The sequence below is a fragment of the Larus michahellis genome, chromosome 2, assembly GCF_964199755.1.
Source record: "Larus michahellis chromosome 2, bLarMic1.1, whole genome shotgun sequence".
Taxonomy (NCBI): domain Eukaryota; kingdom Metazoa; phylum Chordata; class Aves; order Charadriiformes; family Laridae; genus Larus; species Larus michahellis.
Window position 1 is genome coordinate 46,138,743 of NC_133897.1, and position 26,578 is coordinate 46,165,320.

The 26,578-nt window shown below is 38.6% G+C and overlaps 1 protein-coding gene across 1 annotated transcript; it reads right to left on the minus strand.

The window, feature by feature from the left end:
* DYNC1LI1 (dynein cytoplasmic 1 light intermediate chain 1) lies at window positions 1-26,357 on the minus strand. The gene is made up of 13 exons (XM_074575117.1): window positions 26,106-26,357; window positions 25,725-25,798; window positions 14,726-14,842; window positions 12,751-12,981; window positions 9,202-9,371; window positions 8,093-8,186; window positions 6,326-6,461; window positions 5,841-5,952; window positions 4,682-4,741; window positions 4,512-4,556; window positions 3,487-3,607; window positions 3,157-3,315; window positions 1-933 (listed from the first exon to the last, which is right to left on the minus strand). The coding sequence occupies exons 1-13, from the start codon at window positions 26,273-26,275 to the stop codon at window positions 821-823; spliced, it is 1,602 nt and encodes a 533-aa protein (XP_074431218.1). The 5' UTR covers window positions 26,276-26,357; the 3' UTR covers window positions 1-820.
* Between the last annotated feature and the right edge of the window lie 221 nt (window positions 26,358-26,578).

Here is a 26,578-nt window from a genome sequence, read left to right on the forward strand (position 1 = left end):
TTTAAATTTGAATGCAGAGAATACTTTATTAACTGATTACAGTTTTGATGACCAATTTTAAACCATATCTAATGTGGGAAACATAGTGGGGGACATTAAGGCTGAGCCATATATATATAGACAAATCTGGATACTGATAATCTGTACATTTAACCTCTGCTTTTTCTTTATACATCTTTTATTCAGTGTCTGAAATTAATCAAAGAGAAAAACCAAAAAAGCTGGCTACTAATTTAGTCTTATATCCACAATGAATTTTTGCATGGGTTTTTGAATGCAGTGTAAATCTCAGTGGAGATCAAACAGATTTTTTTAACCATACTCCAAATGAAGTGTTCAAGTATAATTGGAGTTTGTTGTTGTTGTTAGAGCTTTGTGCAATTAATTACTTCTTCCAAAAACTCTCTCCTGTAGAGGTTAATCTATTTAAGATAGTATTAAGCTTGCCTAACAGGTTGGGAAATCAATATAAATTAAGTGCCTGTGGTGTGTATCAGTTTTGCTGCTCTAAGCAACCCCTATCACTTAAGTGGACATACTGCAATTTTACAGAATTACACTGACTTTTCAACAAAACCCAGAAAAAAATTAATTTACTATTCTTGCACTGTGAACGGTACTCCTACAAGATGTGATAACTGTTTTCCATCTGTACAGCTCCCTTTTGCAAAGTTGGGCAACACACATGAAAGAAAGACAGACATCAACTGTTTGTGTTCTGAAAGGTATTTCAGTTCTTTAGTTCCAGTCACTGAAGGAAGAGGCAGAGGCAAGTATGAATTATCCCAGAAAACTGAACAATTGGTTTTATTTGGTGTCTTCAAGATGCTTCACCTTCTGTGGGAGATGTAGGTGTTGTAGGAGAGACCATTTCAGGTTTTCGTGAAATTCTGTCCAATTCTGCCTGAACATCTGTTAAAACTGGCTTCTGACCTACAAAATAAGTGCATATCATTCAGTCATGTTTACGGAACAGTTTTGGGAAAGCCCATAGTATTTTTAATTCTCAAATCAGACAAATCCTAAAAAGTGTTACTGCGCACTTTGGGTGCGGAGTAAAAGCATAAGGCCAAACCCCACAAGAAACACAAAGGAAACGGTAGAGAGAAAGTCACATCCTTCTGTATTTCCAATTTCTCAAAGAAACTGCCATAATTATATTTTAATTGTCAGTATATGAAGAGTTAATGTAAAGCATAAAAGACAGAAAAGTATCAAGGCTAGCAGTTATGAATACTACTATTTTAAATAATTCTGAGTGTAAATCAGGGGTTTCACCGCAGACCAGTGAAGTCAGTTCTAGGTACTCGGTCAGCATAAACCTGACGCCGCTGCTCAAGGCTGCACACAGACCTGCAGATGGCAAATCCCCTTCTCTCCTCACCCACTTACTGCCTCCCTAACTTGGAACGGTGCAAACATTTGTGCAGTCACACTTAGACCTGATTCAAGCTTAAAACAAACCATTTTTCCCCCCACCATTTTACTCTTAACTCTTACTCCCCAGTCTAGAAGTTTCTATCCTGCCATGTTCTATCACAAGAACGGAGAAGACAAAAATGGAAAAAGGCAGTGCAGAATATTAGAGTCTAACACCATGACAAGTGTGCGCAGTATCTTGGGCTGTAAAGGAAAATTCTGACATGCATGTAGTTTTAGCAGTATCCAAGCATCCTTTCTGAAGATGCAAATTAACCGAAACTATCAACAAAGCTAATTTTTGCCAGATGAACTCTGCTGCTCTTCAGATCATTGAACTAATACTGCATCAGAATCAAAGCAGCTAATATTCCAATTAATAAGTCAAGGAATTTCCCATAGCTGCTGAGGGGAAAAGTAATTCTCAAATCCCAAACTACTGTCTTAGCAGCCAGTTGTCAGATTTGAAGAGTGAGCATCACAGATAACACTAGACAGCAAATACTGAGGAAGTTGAAGAGGCCACATCTAAGCCAAACTTATTTCTATTTATGGTAATTCCTTGAAAACCTAATCCTTTGCAGTGTTAAACTGGCTACGCCCTAACCCATCATTTGTTGCATATGAGGAAATTTCTGAGAACATTTTTTCTCCTTAATAGTTTAATTCTATTCTTGAAGTTTCTGCCACCATGGTCCCAGACACAACACTTTTCTGTAGCGCTGCCTCCATCTGCCTGGCATCACCCAAACCCGCTGCTGGCCTCTCCCCACGGGATTTTTCAGTGGGTGCTCTCTGTACCTCATATTGCGTCAGCTGCATTTGTTTGAACAATTGCCATGTGCCATTCAGACCAGCGCTGCTGACTTTGCCTGCAGCAGATCAGGAAGCACTTGTAAACTTTGCTCAGCCAAATGAGCTTTGCATTTCAAAAAGGGAAGTGCACACATGTTAAAAAAAAAATAATAATTCAGGATCTGTCTACATAAGATGTTAGTGGGAAGTGTTTTGCTTTCTCTTACTACATAAAAGTAAACACTAATGTCAAGTACCAATGAAACGCCAGCACTTTCACGTAAGCGCAGCATTACTAACCGCTGTGGAAGTGGGGCGGGAAGAAGTCTGTAAAGTACATTCTTAAGTAATACAGAAACATTTTAATCTGGAATAGTGAGAAGCACCAGAGTAGTCCTGCATCTAGCTTTACAGTAGTCACTATTAGACATTTTTAGAGTAATACTAATTATTAATCACATCATACAAAAAAGGCTATCAACAGAAAATACATAAGTATTTTTACAAGCTGCGACCAAACTCAAACAAAGCCTTCATCACATCAGAGCTAGATCACTAGCAAAAGAAAATTTATAATTATTTTAACACTCATGGTATTGTTAAAAAAAAATCAACTTGAAATAAAGTCCTAATATATCTGAATAATATGAAAAGTGGCTTATAGCATAAGACTTTTTATTGGGATGGTGGGGAGCAAAGGAAAAAAATGAAGAACTCGTGGACACAATTCATGCTTAGATAGCTACATGAAAAGTTTTTCTTTAATCCTCTGAAAGCCATAAAAAGGCAATACTAAACTGCTGTGAGAACAAAAGCAAAACCCATATCCAATAAAACATTTGGTTAAATATAGTAGTGTTCATACTTCCGATAAACTATACTAATAGGAATGATCCACCACTCTCAATTTAGATTGAGTTGATCTTTTATCATTAATCATACCTGACTTTTTTGCTGATGGTGGTAAGTTGCTGCCAGCACCTCCAGTGCCACCTCCTCCTGGACTACCACCCACACCGCCAGGGCCACCAGGGGAACCAGTTTTCTTGCTCAGGAGACTATTGAAGAAGTTAGCCAGGACTCCTTCACTAGTAGCTCCAGCTACAAGGGGAGGGAAAAAAAATCCCACAACACAAAATTGAAACAAAACAGATTTTCTACGTAAATACTGATTTAGTGTGTTAATCAATCTAAATAAGCATATTAAAGAAAGCAGGCAACGCAGCTATTTTACTTCCCCAACTGCATTTGTACCCTCATAAGAAAAGGTACCTTTCATATTGGGATCAATTTTTTTTGACCCAGTAGGGATAGGTGTAACACTGGCAACATTTGATGTTACAGATCTATTTGGTGTCCTAGGAGATCCACCAGGAACTCTTGGAGAGGCATCCTATGCAAAAAAAAAAAAAAAAAATTAAAAAATCATGCTGTATAAGAGTGGCAAGTACTCTTTTAAATAATGTAGTATCCCATGCAACTGAAATGACACAGGATTAGATTTTGCTGATTATGTATGAGCTTTTTCACACTTGTATAACATTCTTAACAATATCAACTTTAGTGCAACTAAAGCACTAGTGAAGCTTTTCATTTTATCCCAATGAGAAACTTGAAAATCCATCTGTTACTCTGTAGCACCTCTGACCATAATGAAAACTGCACTGATTGGATCACAGAGCAACTACTCCAAATTTCTTGGAAAGACAACACATACCACCAATACTGTGGAAAGGACTAAATGCAGCCCAGGAGGAAAAGCATTATTCATTACTTCAAGGATAACAAGCCATGTCTGCAGTTCATTTAAAAAGAGGTAAAGCTACCTTTATAAGATCACATGCTCCCCATTAAACTTATGTTATTTTTCAGTTATTTTATTTGTATTTTAAATGTAGATGATGTCGTGGTTTTCATTTGACCTTAATTTTATGCCAGAGTAATATTTCTAGAGAGATAGTGCCAAATTTAGGATATAAAACTCACCAAGGCAATTCAGCCAACATAGTTGGCTCTCTGGCACACTCTTGGGACAGAAAGGGGAGTCAATTAACTGCTTAGATACATTCTAACATATGAAAAGTAAAGCCATGGCATTTAGCCCTTGCTGTCAATAAAAGTTGTCACGACTAGCTGTGAAGAAGTCATCATTTTAGAGCAGTATATGATGTATATACTAAGCAGTTTAAGAAAATTAGATCAAAGAATATTTCATAGTGCAATAAAACAAACAACTCTTTAAATATGTGAAAGTTAATAATTTTCACGTGATGATATTTGAAATATTTATTACTAACCACTGGCCTTCCTGCAGCAGTAGGTGGTTGTTTCGCCAACTGTGACTGCAAAAAACAGACAAACCCATGTAGTGTTAGATATTACAGTGACTAAGAACACAACCCCAAATTTGCATGGAGAATGTTCTTAAATGAAACACTGGCTGCTTGTTTTACAGACAGAGATTTACCTGCTGCTTCATAAGAAACACTTGGTCATCTTCTGCTACAATTTCTTTTTCATGAACAAACTGCAATACAAACACATTAACATCATTTTGGGCAGAAGAAAGATATATATTTCCTTTTATACCTCCTGGTGAATATGACCAAGGCATTCAATAACGAAGTAAACGTGTAAAATGCTATGTTGACTGCAGACCGCATTTTCTATATTTAAGACTGCCACTTCATGATTCCATTTAAGCTAAGTTAATTAGAAGTGAAATAGAAGTATCATTAACTCCTTTGACCTGGCAGGCATAAGTCTCTATATGTACTTGTAGAAAGACCTATTAAAAAGTTTATTAAAGCGTTCAGTAAGAGAGGAACGAAGTAAACAGTTACAAGACACATTCAGGGGTCTCAGGCTCAGTAAGAAACATTCACAGATGCACACACCCTGCAGCACACTCACATCTCTTAACTTATCAAGGCCCCACCTTGGTATTATTTTATATATCACTATGGCAAAAGTGACTCTTCACCTGTCTTGCATTAGACTGGTATATGACCCAGACAGAGACATCTCAGATCCCAGTCCACTGCTGCTGGTATTTTGTCCAACCACCTCACATATGTTTTCAGATAGTTCTGTCAAAGTATTTTGTTAAATAGTCTGAGAGAGAAAATACACTGAATATATGTAAAACCCGTTTTCACATGTTTATTTTGGATTTTATACTGTCTCAAGCTTTCTTGTTTTAAATCCTCCAACAGAAACAGAAAGCACTATAAAGTTATGAGCAGCTTGGAGCAAAATGGGGTGTTCTTGAAAAACACTAACTCAACCTGACCAACAGTTAAATGACACAGGCTTTTCAATACCAAATACATATTAAAAGCAAGACAGGTATATTTGTAGTCCTGAACAATGTAACAGCAGCAGAAAAAAAAAAACAAACAAAAAACACTCTAAGCTAAAGAAGAGCTATAGAGCAAAAAAAAAAATAATGATTTTTTGATAACTAATGAACTTTAAGAGCAAAATAAAAAGACAAAAGAAAGCCTCACACAGTTTACCACACTCTTATGATAAACTGGAAGCAAAGTCTCAAAGATAAAAACAGTCAACAAACTGACAGATGAATGAATAGGTAAGAAGTTGAATGCCAGAACATCTCAATTTACCTTTCTGACTGGTGGTTTTATTATGATATCTTCAAAACTGTCTTCTGCTTTTAGTGTCTGAAAGTTCTCGTGCAATATTCCTATCTTCTTGTCATTATCCCAACCTGCAGGACTAGATAAAGGATTATTTGGCTTTAAATTCTATTGTTACTTCAGATTATTCTTGTACACAACCCTGAACTGCACAGAACCCAAAGCCAGGAAAATTGTCACAGCTCCCTTTCTCCTGCACAAGCAAGTACATTGATTAGTACACCCGGTTAACAGATTGGTTCACCATAACAGAGAAGAGCAAAATCTCTGGGTTTAACATTTCTCTTTGGGGCAACGAGTATTTGTAATCTCATCCACTGGCGCTCAAACTCCAACGCATGAGAATGTTAAGTGGAACTTTAAAAAGCATAAAAAAAGGCTCTAAATGTTGTTTAGGGTCTTGCACAACTACATTTTGTAGCTTTATACACATAATAATGCAGATTACTTACATAAATACTGCATCTTTTTCCACAACAACAGCTGGAACATTGAAAGGAAATCCATACAACTTCTGGACTATATATTTATACACTAAATCAATGTTTTTGTTCTCCTTTACTGAAGTGTAAATAAGTGCTGCCCCATCTGAATAAACTTGTCAAAGAAAACTCAGTTTAGTAGCCAGTAAGAGATACTAAAATGACCTTTTTTTTTTGGTTCAAAGGTTATCTACTTTGTAGAATTTAGAGAGGGAATACAAAATCAAATACGTCAGACAACTTTCAACACTTAATTTTTTAAATAAGCTCTTTAGTAATTTAAGTCTGTCTTTCTGCATATGCTTTAGACCAACTCAACTATTGCTTTTAGAGTAAAGTACAAGCTCTTCTCACTTTCAAAACCCACAATACCAATGGTTTCACTCTGACACCTTCAAAACTGTCTTCTGCTTTTAGTGAACAAAAGTTTTCATGCCATATCCTTATATCTTGTCATTATCCCATCCTGCACCACAGACACTACAGCATTAACACTAGTAGCTTCAAAAATGCCAAAGATCTTCCACTTCCCCACTTGGGTTTTTAAATTAGGGGAGCAAGTTCTTACATTATACAGTGATCTGCTTTCAAACGAAATTAAGACAAATGAATTGTGCTGTGTATCAGTTACTGAAAGACCAAGACAATGCTTAGTATTCTAGCGTGGTTCAGTATCAAATTAACACAGCTTATCCACAGGACTAATAAAAACAGCTGAAGAAGTTTTGAGTAAGTTTTACTTTGGGATTATAAAAATGCAAACCCTCTTATTTATTTCTACATGCACGCAATTCAAATTCTAAAAGAAGGTTATTATAATGGGATACAATTCCCATTCAGTGAAGTTTAGAATAGAATTCCAAGTCGTACATGGCGTATACAATCACGGATTGTAATTCCTACTAATCTTTCGTAGTCTTCCACCATCCACAAGACTTATTACAATTGCCCACAATTCCATTTTGAAAAATTAGGTCTTGGAAGCCTTTCGAAGGAAGTGACATCTTGGTACTCAACTGAGGTCTCAAGTTCTTGAACTAATTTTTCCATCTGTTAACTGCTGTCTCTCCAGTAGCATTTAAACTTCCCTTTTCCACAGCATGAGTGATGATGACACAATATGGTATTACTGGCATCTGAAATCCAGATCTCAGCAGGTCTAGCTGACTAAACAACACTAAAGAGTATTTTATACACTTATTTTTTAAAAAAAATGAAGTTTAAAAATAATAATAGCCCAGCGACATCTCATATGTGTTGTCTCTGTACCAACACAAGAGAAGCCAGCGGATCTTCCCTACCGCAATTCACGCTTCTTTCCTTCCCTCATCACCTCATCCTGTGGAATTAATGAAGACTAAAGAGACTGCATCAAAAAGAATAATACGCCTTATGTGCACCTGAAGCAAGATCATACTTAAACGAATTATCTTGTTGTTGTTATTTTAGGGATCTTGTAGCCAAGATTTGCTGATTTGCAAACAGACTCCTAAATATGGAAACAAAGGCAAGTAAAGAAAGTCATGGTAAGGGGACATGCTAGACTCTTGCAGCTCCGTAAAAAGAAATAAATAAGTTTAACTCAACGTTGTCTGAGGGGGTAGCTGAAGCAAACTGCCAGTTAAATTAAAGGACTTGCATACTACTTTGTTACAGATGCAAATATTCTTTTAAACTGGTCATAATTAATGCAAAGATTTAACTGAGTCATTATCTTTATGATGTGTTAAAGGATACATTGTAAGCAAAACCGTCTGATATGTGACTGAATGAAGTCGAAGTGTTCATCTCTGTAGTCATGCTCTTTTTCCAGAACACTGATGGCATCACACTGTGAAGATAAACACAAAATTAAGTTATCTGTTGAAATAGCAGTGCTGCTACATGTCCAGTTCACAACTGGGCAAGGGGGATGGAAAGGGGTGGGTGGTGCAGAGAAAAAACGAAAGCCTGCTGAGATAGTTTAGAAGTGTAATTGAACAAAATGGTGGTGGGTTGTTGTTTTTTTTTTTATCCAATTACTAACTAGTCCTTTGCAAAGGGAGGCAAAAGCAAGAAATGTGGAAGCAGGAAAAAAAAACCAAAAATGGGGGAGGGAGCGGCACAGTGGGGGAAAGAGGAAAAATGGAGAGCCAGTAGGTGAGAAAAAAGGTGCTTTTCAAATGAGAGGATTAGCTTCCCAGTGAAGGAACGGCATATGCATCAAAAGGTTTATTCTTTCACTGTGGGCCAGCAGAGGCTGCAAATGCAGTATGCTTAATGCCAATGAGAACTGAAGAGCCAGCAGGGCGGAGGGAAGAAAACAAAAAAAACCCCAAACAAGCCACAAGAGAACCATACCACTTTTTCTTCAGACTAATAATATGGTTACACATCTAACAGAAAGCAAAACAGATCACAGAAACTCCCTAAGAACTGAGGAAAGTTGATAGAGCAGCACTTTACTAACCAGAACCTTAATATATATTCATCTTTGTAAAAAAATCAGAAATATTAAAAAAACTCCAAACCCTACCAAAACACTATTTGCAGAATAAGGATGACTGTGGAGATCAAGGGGAATTTTAGTCGCTTACTGACTAGCTCACTTCTATGAACAAAACCAGATCTGAGGTATTCCTTAATTCCTTGAAAACTGGTAGAACTAAAGAAAAAACTACTCCCAAATTACATGCAGTCACAGGGCTTCCAGAAAATAACCAACACCCCACATTTAAACATTTGTAAAGAATTCTTATCCAAGGTATTCAGAATGACTTAAGAACCATGTGCTTCCCCACCCCGAATCCACAATTGACAGAGTTGCTTAAATAAAATACATAAAAAACCTAAAATATGAAACAAACCTTTGTACAAACTACTACTACTGGAATGCCTAAGTTACATGTTAGTGTATCTGCACCCAGGGGTAATATCACACTGTCATCTTTGTCTTCCTGTAATGAAGTATTTCTTCTCTGTGGAGAAGCTGGAAAATCCTCGCCTGGTTCTATATATTCCTGGAAGTCTCTTACCACTGAAAGTAAAAAGAGTTATATTAAAAGATCAGCTACTTTATTATTTCAACAATGATTTCCACTGCCATTGATCTCTAGCACTGTTGACTGTATAGTACTTCTGCTGCTTTATTTTGAAAAAAATTGAGCATGCACCGAGGGCTGACTATTTGTTTGCTCTGTGCAGCACAAGGAGAAAACTAGTAAGTTTGGCATCTGCTTGAACAGCAGCCAGAAGAACATGACCAGATCAAACTGTCCATAAGGACAACGTTAAACCATTATTATTTTATCATTGTGGAATCACCAGGCAGTTACTATTAACTATTATTGCTTGATAGGTTTCTTAAAGGATACAAGTTTCCTTGCATTCTTCTTGGCAAAATAAATGGAACAGTTTGTTAGAATAAACAGAATTAAGCCTTACACATATTGCTCAGCTACTACTGTATACCAGGTTTTACCTAAAACCCCTTTGTCCACACTTCCCTCTCTCTGTATAGTGAATCTACAGTAGTAATAAGCAAAAAGAATAGAATACACAAACATTAGTTATTAACTAGCTTTATAATGGTTAATAGCATATTAAATATTTGGTATGCTTTTACAATAGATCAGATAGTACTTTAAAATTTAGCAAGAAGGGTAAGTCAGAATACATCAAGAATTAGAAAAAAGGTTAAGTTAACAAGTATAACTCTCTTGTCAGGTTCTGATGCATACACCCAAGCGTCTACGCAGTCATTTACTATTCCTACAGTTAGGGATGCAATATTAGTCACAAAATGTCTGTACCTTTCACATCACATGTCCTGTTTCACACAGTAGAAACAGGATTCTACCAAAACCCACCGATTACTTTTCCATGAGTAACACATCCTGATTCAGCCAAAAAAAAATAATCAGGCAGCAAGACAATTTAGCTGAATCATGCACAGGAGCAGCTAACTACTCCAGTACATTCTCACTGCTTTGTCCTGATTGATGTTAATCCACCCCTACCTCCACTAAACTGATTGAAGCTCTCTGAGTTTATACCTAGGAAAGCATTAGTTGAATTAACAGAGCAAGACTTATTTCAACATCCTATAGAAAAAAAGATGTATTAGGCCAAGATTATTCAACTTTTCTACAGATCTTGGAGTTCACAGTAACAAAGAGCAGCACATGCACAGATTATCATCTCTACTATAACAGCAGACTCTGGCTCTTATTCAGGGAATGTTGCTACTTCAGTCTGGTCTGAGGGCTTCTGAGAGCCTCCCAAATTAACCATGTTTTAAACCCAGAGTTCTTACTAAAATATGCCAGCCACTCGGGGGAATCTTTTCTACGCAGCATCCTGGCTATTCTGGGATAATTGCATGCTAAAATAAAAGTCACACTATTTCAGTGCTAGAAGTCCTCCAGTGGTTTCCTAAAATTCCCACTGTAGGATCTTGACATACTAATATTTATGCAAGTACAGAAAACAGTAAGAAGGAGGACTGATGTAGTACATCACAGCTCAAAGACTGTGGAATACAATCTCGGGTCTTCCTTAGAGACACAGTTAGAGTGACCAGGCCACGAGGCTTCATTAGACACAGCTGAACTCAGTGACAAGAGCAGCTATTCCAGCCCTTCACACACAGCTGCTATGTATCCCCCAATGCCTTCCCATACCAATTTTAGTCCTCACAGCATCTGTCTTTGAGTAGAGTAAAGCTGCTAGACCTGGAAGGCAAACACAGCAGCATACCTCCAGAAAACTACACACACAAACCCTCAGTAGATGTCAGTCCTGTTAGCAAGTTAAATCAGCTCACAGGAGCATCTCAGGAGCACTGAGCCTGACACTAGAATACAGTAGGACCACGTAGCCAAAAGTCAGGCAAGCAAGATTCCTCCCTCCTCCTTTTGGCAGTGTCAAGCTGCTGCCCGCCTAGCAATGCATGAAGTCACATCACAGGAGGTTCAAAACAAAACCAGCTTCCAGTCATATCTGGATTCTGTCCAGGGCTTCTATTATACCCAACAGGCAGACCATCAATATCTCTAAGAATTAGATCAGATGATAAAAGAACAAGAGAGCAGACAAAACTTTTAATGAGGAGCTGCTTTTCTTGACTTACTTCATCACTTAAATTTTATGGATTTTACAGAGTTTCACTGTTCTGTTCACTCGCTCAGTAAAGAAGCAAAACTATCAGCCTACACATTTTTGATAATGGAGATATCGTGTCCTTACTACTTTCATCCCGTAAAAATCCTATCCTGAAACTGTTTGGGGGAGTGTTTAATACACATACACTAAGATGCACCCCCACAAACCAAACCAAAAAACACACACAAGAGAGCTCAGCTCCTCCCTCCTAAACAAAGTTGTTGTTGTGGAAGATACGGTTCTCAAGGATGATGCTTCCCTTAGAAGAATCTCAAAAGAATAAACAAAACAACCAACCTTCCTCAACCCACCACCCCCATTCCAGAGTATCTACAACTGTCACCCTTATGGGCTACTTTATCACAGCAGGGCTAAAACCTGCATTTCTGAAAAAGCTCTTCAGCAATCTGGCAGTCAGTTGCTTAAGAACGTAGCAGTTCCAGAGAGCAACTTCAGACTTACAAACAAAGTTTAATCATGCTATTTGATCTTAATACACAGCTCTCTCAGATGGTCTTCCTTGTAATAATTCACTGAGAAACGAAGGTGAGACTAATGTTTTAGTACCTCAAGGGAAATACAGAGGCTACCCAAAAGTAATGTGGAGCTACGATGTTAGTGAGTTCAGTCAGATAGTTTAAGGAATCCTGCAAAATCTTTGGGTTCTGCACGTTTAAAACTAAAAAGACAAGACACCTATAGAGCTATATCATAACTATGCCAAAACAAACACATAGCTGCATTAGTGTCAATAATGATAAAACTCTTCAAGTAGAAAGGGCCCAGACATTACCGCACTATCATGAATCCGTTCAACATTTACACTTTTGGTAGGCAGAGAACAGGTCCCAAATTCTTTAGACTGGCTAATTACAGGAACTGTTAAGATGCTGATGCAGTGACTTGCCTTAACATAAAGCAAAGAAGAACCTGAAAGCCAATACGCTTTTTCACTTGGGAGACTCTTATCTAGAAAAATCTGTAAGAAGCAAGATTGTAAACTGACCTCAGCTGTGTTTGTTCTGAAAGCTCCCTCTGCCTGCCCACCCCCCCCCAATTGAGGTACTTCTGTTAGAAAGAAATACTAGCACTTTTCATATAGCTACTTGAGACTTTTATGAAGCTGGACAACTCCTAATTTTAAATAACATTTTTAAAGAATGAGAAAGACTGCAATGGAGAGATTAAATGGTGCAGAAAGCATTAAGCATATTTGATTTAAATGGATTCCTACGTATTTGCAGAATACTCACGCTTTTGTTCCATTTCTTTCATTTCTTCAGGAGGAATTTTTAACTTGTCAATGTGTTCTCTTACAACACTTGCCCATTTTTGTAAAGAATCCAGTGCAGTCCAAGGCCTAGACATGTCTACTACCAACATAATTAGAGTGTCCTTTAGAGAGCTTGCCTCCATTGCAAATTTAAGAAGACCTTTGTGATACAAGTCACCATCCAAAATCCATACATTACATCTTGTTTGGTCTACAAAAAAAAGAAAAAACATTTTGAGACTTACTTGAAACAGTCCACTACATAACGGCTATTACGTCTTCTTTAGACATGTAAAATACCAGGAAGAAAGCAGATGACATTTTTTATCAGTCAAACATACGTAACAACACAGCAAACTGCAGCTTATGGAGGCCGCCCCCCTCACACACTCTTCCAAACCCTGATGTTTAATGGCTGGTAATTGAAGACCTGAAATACATTACCTGAAAGTGAGAACACAGAGATAGCACTCAACATTTCCAAAATTAATGTTCACTGTTTTAGAAAGGGAAAACATTTTCTTCAAGATGCAACTTAGAAGGGGGAAACTGGGTGAATTCAGCCATCCCTTCTCAGCCCTTGGTCTGCTCAGCTCCCAAGGACTGCCATCTCCCCTTCAAAACTCCCATGTGATATACCTATATAACTCTTAAAGAACAGAATGTACCTCGGTCCTTCAGAAAACTGGAGCAGAACTGCAAGTTTTTAATGATTTAGATGGACTTAGCAGGCAAGAAAGGTATTCTTCAGATTTGCAAGAGGACAATCACAATACAAATAGACCATCCCACTGCTTTTTTTCCCCAAAAACCACCATACTCCAATATTCAGAGACACTTCTGTAGTAAATGAAGAGCTGGCGATTCAAAGTAAAATAGCTTAATATAAATACATTTTGCCTTCAGATAAGTTTTTACTACCCGTTACAGAAGTTCTGAGGAAGACATTTAGATCAAACTCCCAATCCTCTTATCACTGGTCAAGGCATCTTTAAGACTGATAGCCAGACATGGAAGTCAGGAAGCAGGTGATTTCAGAAAAAAAAGGAGCCAACTTCTTTTGGTTCTCCTCTCTATATTTGTTCTTGTACTATAGACAAGAGCCCTCAGTTTCCCTACAGCTCCCAGTATGTCCTTATTCATACCCCACTCCCTCTTAAGTATTGCCTCTAGATAATTCATTGCACTTCTACAGTGCCTGGTCAAACTCCTTCCCTTGTTCTGCCATATATAAGCATCAATTATCCATTCCATAACTGCAGGTCTGGATCTTAAGCATCTTCTTTATCTTCTAGCCATAAGCCAACACTCAAGACAGCTGAAACACAGCGTGCGTCTACTTTACTCTCCTTCCTTCAAATTTTTGGTTTGTTGTTGGTGATTGTTGTTTGTTTTTAAAATCTCCTTTAGCATTGTGCACATTTTCCTACCCATCAATACATGATATATGTTCCTCTTCCCTGCTTACTGCAAGGGGGTTGGACTAGGTGACCTTTAAAGGTCCCTTCCAACCCAACACATTCTGTGATTCTAGATAATCTTGCAGATTTCGATACCACCAAGACAAAGGTTTCTCTGTATGTTCCAAGAGATAAACACTTGCTACAATAATTGAGATGCAAGACAAGAGTCTGGGCACCTCTTCCTCTAGGCCTGAGGAATACACTTTTGTCTACCATTCATTCTGAATGTTGCAGCTAAGACTGCCTCCCTGGTCTTTTCTGACTTTTCTTTTGACTAGTTCCTCTCCTCCCCTACCACTTAAGTAGTCATTCATGGTATCCCCTAAAGGAATTACACTGAGAAACTTCCTCATGATACAAATCACTCATAGCCTAAGCAGGACTCCTGCAAATTATAAAGAAAGCAAAACATCCCACTGTCATTCCAAATATTACTCTACTGAGCCATTGCTTTCCAACTGGTTTAAGATATTATTAGAAACACAAACTTACCATCTCGATCTTCATCGTGCACATTTAAATACAAATACTCCATTCCTCTTCCTTTTTTGTATTCCTCTATTCCTTGAATTTTTCCTATTAAGCTAGTTTTACCTGCTCCATCTTCACCTGGAGAGACAGAAGTTAAATACCACTCAATCTTTAATCACAGTTACCTATTAAAAACCACCTGGGGCAAGAAGGAAACCATATACTAACAGGGTGACTGAGCTCATTAAAGTTTTGAAATATAGCAGACTTTGCCCAACTCATCCATCTGTTCACAGTGCATGCCTCAGTTTCAATCTTATTTCTAATTATTAATAAACATGGCAATTATGCCACTAACTATCCTATCTGAAATAGGCTCTTATACATATCTTTAAAAAGATACTTTAAGGGGTAGTTAAGCACCTCAACAATTTCAGTCTTTCAACTACAACCAAAGTGGTAACAAAGTCTTTCTAAAGTCACAGTAAGCTCATCTTAGAATCAGAAGAATATGATTTAGAACTCTCATAATCCAACAGCACACACCACCAGGCTCAGTAAGGCAAATCTGTTTCCTTAGCTTTTATGGGTTGGTCTCTCTGAATCTTTTCTCTGTTACAGGCCTAAAGAAACCTTAAAAAGGGATGACAAACAGTAAGCCCACTGCCTTACAATACATGTGTATTTGGGTACACATGCAGTGACAGGCCTGCAATCCAGATCCATTCACTCCTTCCTATTCTCTCTCCCCCCCCTCCAAAGGGAGCTGGGATAACCAGTCAACCTTGACAGCATAAGCACAGTGTGAACACCTCAGCTATTGCCAGAGACTCTTCTTGAAAAACTTCTATTTCTAAACATGTCCCAGAGCTGGAAAACTCCACATGCAGTTTTTCCAGTTTGAAAGAGCAACCAAGCTGAATTTGAGCATGAAGCAGGGTTTTGCAACTCTTAATTTGGCAGTACAATGGGCGCATAACAGTTAAGACATTAAAAAAATTCTTGGAACTCACTCACAGGTCATAAAATTAAGACTAAAACCAGGTTACGAAAAAGTACCTTATCAGTTTTATGCCAAACAGAGGATTTTTTTTGCCCAAGTCTCTCCTATACAGGAAAAGTATAAACACTTGTTTTAACTACATCGCAAAGAAGAGTTCAAGGACAGTAATTTTCACTGCTAAACATAATAAAGTTTTCCCTTTGAAGGGAACTGACCATGACTTTATAGACAACATTACAGCTACATTAAAAAGACTACAGATATAACCACAGAAAAGAGCAGAAAAATCATAATTTGATGGACTGATTTTGAATTTACTCAACATACCATTTCTAAGATTACCACATGAAGTCTTCAATTTAGAGTTCAGCTTTATTTTCAGATTTCACAAATAGTCTAGAAATTACCAGAAAGCCTAAAACTGTTTAATCAAAGTAGCCCGGGGGATTCTACTCAATGGAATGAAAAGACATTGGGGGGTGGGGGGGTGGGGGGTGAGGATCAAAAAAGAGAGAAAAAAATAGGACCAGAACTGAAATTTAATATATGGTTAAGTATAGAGAAGTTAAACTGATACAACTTAATTTTTCACTTAACTCTTTCAACATTTAAGAGTTTGTTTGCTAGTTACTTAACTACATTAAATCAAGATGCACTTAAGAAAACAATTATAGCTAATTTTAAATAGATATTGGATAAAACAGCTATTTTCTATTCACATGCCAAGCTTTTAATTTTCTTGTAAGAATATTGTTTTAAATAAAAAATCTGCCCAAGAAGTGAAGCACTCAAGCTTTGTCGCCTGAGATAAAATTACAATTTGTCCTCTGACCTCACCTAAGTACTTAACCAAGTTTCTTAAATTTGTCATCTACAAATAACTGGGGAGACTTTATTAAGAGCTGCTGCACTGACATGTTATGCTGCTGAAGTTGCTATTACTTTTGCCAACAATTGCTGTGTGATTCATTCTGTTATTTTACCTTTCTGAACAGGCAGCTTCAATTAATATGTGCCAGCAGAAGGCTCAAAAGGTAAGACAAAAAAAATATTTATTATTCCTTTTTAAGAGGGGTTGCACTTAACAGCTTTCCTGGTTTCTCAGAACAACTGACCTCTAGCTAAGTTCTCTTGCATGCTAGTTTGTTTCACATAGGTGGCAATAAAGATTACAGTTTGTTTGCACTGGGAAAGTTTAGTATCTTCTGCAAAAGTACATCTACCAGTTCTTAACAAAAGTGGCTGCCATTAAAGTCTAAGAAACATCTGTGTTTATGAAAAGTTCTAAACATGACAAAAGATAGACTTAAGCAGTCTAAACTGAAACATATTTAGACAAATGATAACATCTATGCAATTTTATTGTTTGAAATTGCTCATGCTAAACAATAAAGGCAAACTTGAAATATACATCCCACGAACCCCTTATTTATTCTAGCTGTGTGTTGTATGATTTCCTCTGCACCCCTGTATTTCCAAATGCCTGCAGTAAACTGAAGTCCAGTACTGTGAAGCGAGTATCTTATGCCAAAATAAGTGCTGGAATTTTATTTTTCCTCCTCAAGCTTTCCAGTACTTATCTACAGAAAGAAATTTTATCAATACAGCATAAGACAAGTTGATATGATGTAAAATTAGTACCTTTGGACACATATGCACACAGAGCCGTCATTTCAGCCTTCCATCATAAAATTACTTAAATTTAATCTCTTCTGTGAAGAGGATTCTGTACTCCCTTCTCCTTAGCAAATATCCACCCATTTCAAAACACCAAGATCAGGTAGGTGGATCACTGACATACATAACTATATCATACAAGTTACTGCATGCAGAGAGCAGTGCTCATCATTCACTAGAAAGCCAGAATAATGCATCAGTGAAGTCTGAAGAGACTGGTACTACTTTCATTAATTACTCAGGTAAATGAAGAGAATAGTACAATTTGCAGATGATATACGAGAAACCAAAAGATCTGGAGAAAAGGGTGAGAAGCAATACTGACAAATGGTCCAAAACAAGTTAGTAACGCATAAACCTACTAGTCTACAACTAGGACGACTCACTTGCAAGGGTGCAAGATAGATGCCTATCTGAATGTGCCCTATTCCACAGGGCATCCAGAGTTCTCAACAGATTTGAGACAAATTAGAGCCAATATTATGGAAAAAGTTGTCAAAGTGAAAACAGGACCATCATATATGACATAAGGACTTCCTCCTTTTTGCCCACATAATGTATCATAAAAAGGAAGGAAAAGATGACCGCCTTGGCCAAAAGAATATGCTAAAACTTGAGATTCCATCTACCTCTACTTTCCATTTTTAGTATGTTGCACATACCTTTTAAAATTGTGACAGCTGCAAAAGTATTTGTATCCTTGTTATTAATTTACTTCTTTTTACCTAAAGTCTTCAACGTAAAACACAAGTTATGCTGGGAAAGAGCAGCAGTATAATTCTTGCTTCAGCAAGAATATCAAAATACAAATTTATCTTAAATCAGTGCTTATCTAAAACTCCTGAACAGTTATTACAAATCTCATTAGCAAATTAATTCTAAGTGCATGCAATGCTAGCTTTTAAGACTTCTCAAAACTCAAACACTTTATTGTAGTGCCTTTAATATGTATAGAAGCTTCTTTCCACCAGAGGAGGGGGGAAATATTTGTGAGGAAATTAAAGTCTATTAGCTATGTGAGGTTTAATGGATAATTCTCAATAAGAATACATATATACACTATGGCATTTGAAATTACAAACCCCAAGACATTTAAGCGTATTTATCTTTGTTGTCTCTGTATATCCCTAAAGTACGTGAAAAACTAATGCTGCTTAATTTCAGACAAAAGGGAAATTTCATACTCCTCAGACATAAACATCATTGCATATTATGAAACAGAATTCTTTTTTTAAAGTGCTACTGAAGCAATATATAAAATAGAGCCTCGTGCACCTTCAAAAAGGTGTGCCTTCCCTCCAAAATTTTCAGATCCACAATCCTTTCGCTTCATTTCTGTGTGATAATCAAATTAACAATTTACTTTGATATATAAGCTCACAGAGCAAAACATTTCTGACACGCAATCCTTGATACAGAATTGCACAGTAGAATCATTGTAGATGATTCTATATGATCAAGTAGATCATTGCAAGTTTAAGATTTTGCATCCTTCTTTTGCAAGTAATACAAAAGGCCCTCCTTTTCCAGAGTAAATCCTAAAGAACTAAAATTCTCCATTATATCAAACTGCACTTACACTTAATACTACTGTGAGGAAACAGAAGTGATGCTTCTAGCAAGCAGTGATATACATCAAAGCTGACGCCAATGAAAGAGGGACAGATTTAATTTTGCAGAAAAGTCAGGCTAGGAAGCAGTTGAAACAAAGCCAAACCAATCTGCTTATACACAGTGTTTCACCATCTTGTTAACAAAATGGAAAGTCTTATACTCCGCTATGTAAAAGCTGTTTCATTTTCCTCCCTACACTGCTGTCACTTCACTGCTCTAATGAGCAGCTCCTCAAGTTTGGGGTTGTGCTCATCAAAGCTTCTCTGTCCAAGGTGCTGCTCTGGCTACAAACCACACTTTGCTGACACTCTTCTTGTTTCCCTCAAAAGATACAGGAAGCCATAATACAAAACCCTGCCCAGCCTCCTCCCTTATCACTACTCCAGGCAAAAAAAAAGTACCTTTACTGAGCAGGAAATGGAGTATCACTAAACGTTTTGCTACAATACAGAATTTAGCAGAACGGTCACCCAGAGATGGGAAGGATTGGACAATGAGGTGAATGAATCGCCTTTGGTGGATGCCGGCAAGCAGGCACTTATCTATGACCTGCTACTTAAACTATTCAACCATAAACTATTGCATTAGAGAGAACTTAGGCTCTCTTACAGACCTTCTCTAAACTTTCAATGAAACATTTTAAAATTAAGAATATTTACTACTCATGCTATTTCCACATTTCTTTCAATTTAGAAGACGAAAACAGAAGTAGGTTTTCATTTGTCTCAAAACAAGACATTTCTTACTTCTCGCAGATGTCTGTAAATGGAAGAGCAATCAATGTGTTATCTCCAGGACAGACACAAGTTTTGACTTTTTATTTAAATTGTTTCTCCACTGTAAAGCATGTTTAAAATATGGCAAGGCAAAGAAGGTTTCTTTTGTGTCATCAGTATTGTTGGTCTGCCCCCCTTCTATCCAGGGCTCTGATTATTTTTTTTTTTTCAGCAGCTCTTTGAAAAGCCCTGGATGCACTTAATTGCGTGTAATCTATAATCCTACTGGTTCCTTGAGGGAGTTTCTTTGTTTGCTTTTTAAAACCATCTATTAAAATTCAGCTTGATATGGGAATTATACAACTCATCTCTAAAAAAATATGTTCAAGCAAGGCCAAGCAAAACTAGAGATAATGGTCCTAATTAACCCATTCTGCTCTGCCCCACCCCAAAAGGCATATTTTTGTGAGTTAGCTTTATACTTTTCACAAAACAAAAGCCAGCTTCTGGGTAGAACAATTCACAACATCTGATATTTCTAACATGAAACATTGAATGTTTTTATTAACAGAAAAAATCCACCTCACTTACATACGATAGAACAAAGTCATCAAAGTCAAATCTTGAGTTACCAAACAGGGCAAAGAGGCCTTCCCAGAATCAGAGAGTGATCTCTATTCCACACCATATGGAATTTATCAATGCTAATACAGTGGAGCAGAGACATAAGAGTTGTCTTCCTACTAGAATCAAGTGCATATGTACTATAGCTATTTTCACAGTAAAATACTTCTCGCAAGCTAATAACTGCCTTTTCCACAGCCACATATGACTGAAAGAGACTAGTTCACACATACTATACTATGCCTTTTGCAGAACAAGACCAAAATAATCAGAGTAGGCCAAATTTAGTTTGCTTTCAGAGAAATTAAGAACAAAATTAATTACGCTGACGAGATCCTTCCCTGGAATTCCTCTAAACAACATGGAAGTTCACAATAAGTAGGTCATATCAAGTCTTCAAATAACTTGCCACTAAATTATGACTTACTCATTGGACAAAAAAACCCAACCAAACTTATCCTCCTCTAAGTTTGTTTTACTCCACCAGATAAGTCTTTCCCCTCACATATGATTAATTTGGCATCTTTGTGGCACTGAAAAATTAAATAACTTCTCTAAGGAGCACCTTAATTGCACTTCTGCTTTACAACATGACAAAAAGTAGACTGCAGACTACTGTTCCAGCAAGCCTTTTGTCAAGTCCTGCACCACAAGAATATACAGACTGACTGTGGAAACAGATATGGCACTAACAGCGTTACTTATGCTTGGAGAAGCCCACAGCCAAAGAAAGACAAATACTGCAGAAAATTCTGTAGTGAATATGAAGACCATACTTCTCTAATGCAAGTCTTCTCCTTTAACACAGCAGTAAGTCATCTGGTGTATCTCACCCAGGTTCACCACCAAAATAGAAGAATCTCGTGTTACTATCAAAGGGACATCTTTATCAGTACTCCTGCCACTAACCTGCCTGGAGAACACAGAGGCACAATTCTTTTCACTGTTCCTCACCTTTGGAGCTATTTCAGAGATAGATCCAGTAATTAGCAGCACCTCTGGCAAAGCAGAGACAAATTAAAATAAATGCAATTCAAGAATTTCAGAACTTTCTGTGCTGTCCTAAGTAAGTTTTACTACACAATGTCCATGTAATTCAGGCTTTTTGGAAAGGTACTATAGCAGGAAGGACACTACAAAGGAGTACTACTTAGTTCTCAAAAAAATGTAGCTGCAAAACAAGCAATTAGAATTTTATCTAGGTCAATGCCCCATCACAACAATTGACACTTTAGAAGTATAACTCTGCTGACTGAAGCAAAACTTGGCTGTAAAGACAAAATGATCACAGCAAAACTTTTAACTAGTTGAATAGGAAAAAATAAAGTGGAAAAGTAATTTTTATAGTGTCGAGTACACTATACAATGTTATTTAAATGTAGCTCTAAATGCTTACTTAGATGTAAGCAGATTTTATATTGATTTTATATACTCTTATGACATAATTTGCTGTATCAGAACTTAATTTTGAAGTTCACTGCATTGCATGGGTCCACTAAAAGAAAGTTGCAAGCTAAAACTGCTCTTCAAGATGTACCATTTTCAGCAATAACAGCCATTCCCAATACATGTACACACAGAAAAGTGTACCTGTGAATTAGCTGTAGACTGTGGAAACTTCTCAAGCATCCTGACAGCCACTGGACAGGAGCAGAGCTCAAAGATTCAAACAGACAGGCCTGGCCCTGCAAAGTCAGATGTCTGGGGTAAAGAGAAAATGTGGACAACAAGGCAGTTGAACACTGACTGCCCAGTAAATTTAAGGCCTTTATCACCAAGTGGGGTAAAACGCACAAAGAAAACCGAAACGCTAGTGATTCAGTAGCAGCATATGTGTGCAATACAAGACACTTGGAGTCAGGTGTATGTGTCACTGGATGGTTTGACATCATTAAAACTGCAGGCAAAGAACCTACGATGCTTCAGAGACAGAGAAATGTATGAAATATAAAGCCAGATAGAAAGTAATATTCAGTTCACTTGCAAGCTGGGAGCCTGTTTTCTTGTGCATCCTGGAATGACTTTGAACATTACTGCTGGAATGCATGCTGCAGTTTATTGGATAAATGATTAGTTCAGGTCTCTGAATCCAAGCCTTCACACACTCTATAGCACTATGGATTCCATCTGTAGCCTGCAATGGTGACTTCTTAGCTGCTCTCTCTATTCCACTTGCTGGTTCAGATATATCAGGAAGGGAATGAACAAGAGAGCTTCCAGTTATGAGCATCAGTCTTCTCAACACGCTCAACAAAAAGCATCTCCTCTGATCAGCTACCTTTACTACAAAAGTGAGCAGAAGAGACAGTTCAGGAGAAAAAAAAAAAAAAAGAAAAAAAGAAGAAAACCCCAGCAACAACAAAAAACCTCACATTCCTTTGGCTATCCGCAAAAAGTAGCTAGAAATGTCACTGAGAGCACCCAATTTCCTTAAGAAAGCATGGACATGTTACATTTTCTGCTGATATAGTTTGCTAAATGAGGTGGCTAAAGTCACTATGACAGAACTGCCTAGGAATCAGAGCATACTTCCCTTACATAAAAGTTTAGGAAAGCTTGCATTTTTATTATTTGTTCATATAAGAACAGAAAAATGCTTTTATGCTACATGGAGTGCAAATCAAAGTTTAAAGTTGCCACAGAAAAATAGTTATTGAGAAAATGTCTGTTAAATAAAACAATTTTGGAGAAGTAAACCTAAGTTAATTAAATTTTTTTGGATGATTTTGAGCAGAGAATTACCAGTATTATATGTTAACCTTCACTTTTCACAAAGCTATGTGCCATATCTAGAGATTAACATTTGGCATTCCAGTTTCCTTTTAGTTATTTCTGTGATGTCTTGAATGGCTTTCCAGGTTCTTAAAAATGAGATGTTAACATAGCTAAAATTAAATACTGAAATAGCAGAATTAGCATGCCAGACATAGCCAGGTTCCCAGAAAAACTAGGCATACAAGTATATGCAGTGTTTAAAAAAAAATATAAATGCTGTAGGCAAATTAGAAAACTTGCCCTAGCAAACAAAAGAATATTAAATGGTGGGTTTTTCTGGATGTTTTTTTTTTCTGTGGTTTTTCTTTTTGGGGGAGGCAGGGGATGGGTTGCAGGCTTAGGGGATTTTTTTTTTTTTTTAATGCAGTTTGTATTGAAAATAAGCATTCATTTGCCACTATATATCATGTATCAGCTGGGAAGTTCTGACCAATACAACTGTTTATACTGCAAATATTTGTCTACCACAAAATGAGTGAAAACTATCAAGACCTGGGTCAGCTTTACATCTCCTGCTTCAAAGTATTCAAAGAACGATGAAACTGAAAATAGTCATGGCAAGAAGTGATCTGTATTAACGACAAAAGCTAGTATAACACAATTTAAAGGAACAAAGCTTAAAAACAGAAGAAACGTGAGATAACAGAGAAATTGCAAACACACAGCTCAAGAATCAGAAGGGACAGAACTTCACATACTGAATCTGCCCAATACAGAATACATAAGACCTCTCCTTTTCCTGTGCCAGTGTGCTTCAGGAGCAGCATCATGACTTGCAAGTGAACAGCAAAGTGTAATACATGAATTAGGTATTCTCATAAAGAACATGGCCACAATCCTCATTGGCCAGTCCTCAGATTTGATGCTCTTTTTCCTAAATACATGCCAAACTTTTTTTTTCTCCTTGGACCATGGCTTTCTGGAAAACACAATTCCTATGAAAGAACTAGAATTTCTGCTACAAATCTGCACATCTTTTAAAATATGCATCAGTCAAAAAAGAAAAAAAAAAGTGTTACATTAAGTCATTCTATAAGCTCTACGTAAGCAGGTAAAAAGAAAAATTTTATAGAACAGATTAAACACCATAAACTAATGATGAGCATTTGGAAACATTCTACAGTGCCCTCTCTAGTTCTGAAGGAAGCACAGTCTCCAGTTATTGAGTACTAAGGATTGCCTCACTACAGAAAGGAAAAACAGGAGTGTTATCTTCTTGACAAGGATCACAGCTTGAAGAATAATCTTCTAACTTCAACAAGGACAAACAATCATCCAATTTAGTTTTAAAATATCACATAAAAAGCTGTCAATCATTATATTTCCTTTCTTTAGTATCAATAGAACTTCCAATCTCAATATCCTACTTAATTACTTAACATAAAAAGCAACAAATTAAAGGGTAGTAAGTATTTTAACAGGTTCACTAGACCATCCCACCATCCTTGCACAATTTTCTCCTTCATAATCAGTTTTAAACCACCATTCAGCTTATCAAAACAGGAAGAAAAGTGTCACGGTGATTGCTTTAGGATTACTGGAAAACAAGTAACTTGAAAAATCTCAAGAGAGTACAAACTACAAGACTCCAAAGAATCATAGTGCACATAGAGTCCACATCAATATCTACATTATGTTTTAACCATGTTTCCAAATACTAACACACAGTTCTTTCCGGGGACAGGGAGGTTGGCAAAGGAGGGAAGAAGCAACTGATTAACAAATACATTCACTTGGATTCATTAAGTTGTCTACTGGTAATAGCACTTCATAGTCTTTCAGCCAAAAAAACTCCACTTATAGTAATAGCAATAATATGTATACATGCACACACACATTTGAGAGCATCCATTTCTCCCCTTCCCCCATGAAGCTTTTAATTTTGCTTGACGTATCATTTTTCTTCTTTCCCTCAACACTGAATAATAGCTGGGTCTCTCATTATCGCCCAATCAAAGTCCCATTCTGTAACTCCTAATCCTTGCCCAACGCAAGGTTGGACTAATGCACTGGGTGGAGATAACAGAACACAATGAAAACCAGCAGCAGTAAACGATGCTGCTGCTGCACAACTTGCTGCTGATGGTATTGCTGCTGACAAGCTCGGTGCATGTGGGCAGGACACAGCCAACACGCCCATACAGCCTTCCCCGCCCTCCGGCCAACAGGGAGCAGCCGTCATTGATACCGTACGGGCCACGGAAGCAATTTTCGTGCTTGTGTGACACACCATAAGGACCGGCACCGGTCGCACGAAGGAGGGAGGTTTCAGAAAAGGTTGAGGGGTCCGCACGCACCCCGAAATCAACACTCATCGGGGGAGAAAGACAATAAGAACCACCCTTCCCAGCCACCTCCACCTAAAGAACCAGGGTGGGGGAAGGACAGTTAAGGGTATTATGGCGAGGTACCTACGATGAGGGGGGACATCTAAAGCATCTCTGGACATTGGATATCCAAAATGAAGGAAAAACATGCGAGAGGAAGAAGCGAGAGGGTTAAGCCAGCACCTTGCCACCATCAAACCCTCCAGCCCCCTGCTCCCTTCGGGCACGAGAAGCCCCAGAGGCCCAAGAGAGGGTTAAGGAAGGGATCAGGATGCTTTCCTCACCCAGCAGGAGGACGTTCTTCCCCGATGGCAGCTTAGAGCGGGACCGCGTGGACACCTCGCTGAGGATGCAGGACCTGGCGGGGAGAGACGGCAAGGCTTAGTGGGGAAGGGAAGGGGTCCCGCTTCCCACCCGGCCCCCCAACCCTCACCACCTCCGGGGAGGGCAGAGATGGGGGAACGGGGGCAGGGCACGAGTTGCCACCGCCAAGGGAAGGAGCCCCCCCCCGCCGCTGACTGAAAGGGGCCGAAGGCTAGGAGGGGGGATTAGCCACCCTTAGCCCCCCCGCCCCAGCCTCCCCCTGAGGGCAAGGAGTCGCTGCGAGGGCGTTAACGGCCAACGCGCGCCCCGGTCCCCGGCCGCGGGGCGGGGCGGGCGGTTACCAGAGGTTCTGCCCATCGTCCTCATCGCCGCCTGCCCGCAGCTCCGCGTTGTTGTTGTTGGTCGTGGCCGCAGCGGCGGACGACGGAGGAGAAGAAGAAAAACCGGCAGCTGAGCCGAGCCCGGGCGAAGAGGAGCCGAAGGAACCGGCTCTCCCCACCGCCGCCGCCATCTTCGCTGCTGCCTCCTCCCTGCCCCACCGCCTCCCCGAGACGCGGAGCGGGCGGCGGCGCCGCGGCGGCTGACAGGAACCCGGATGTGGGGAGGTCGCGGGGCGGGGCCCGGGGCGGGGGCAGCCGTTGAGGGTCGCGCGCTTCTCCCACCTCCCTCAGCCGCTCCTTCTGAGGTGAGGGCGTCGCGGTCTGCCTTCTCCCCACAGCGGAGGGATGGGGGGGTACCGAGGCTCCCGCCGCACTCCTGGGGTCTTTATCACCCGCCCCGGGAGAGGAGAAGGGAGGCTGTGAGCGGGGAAGCA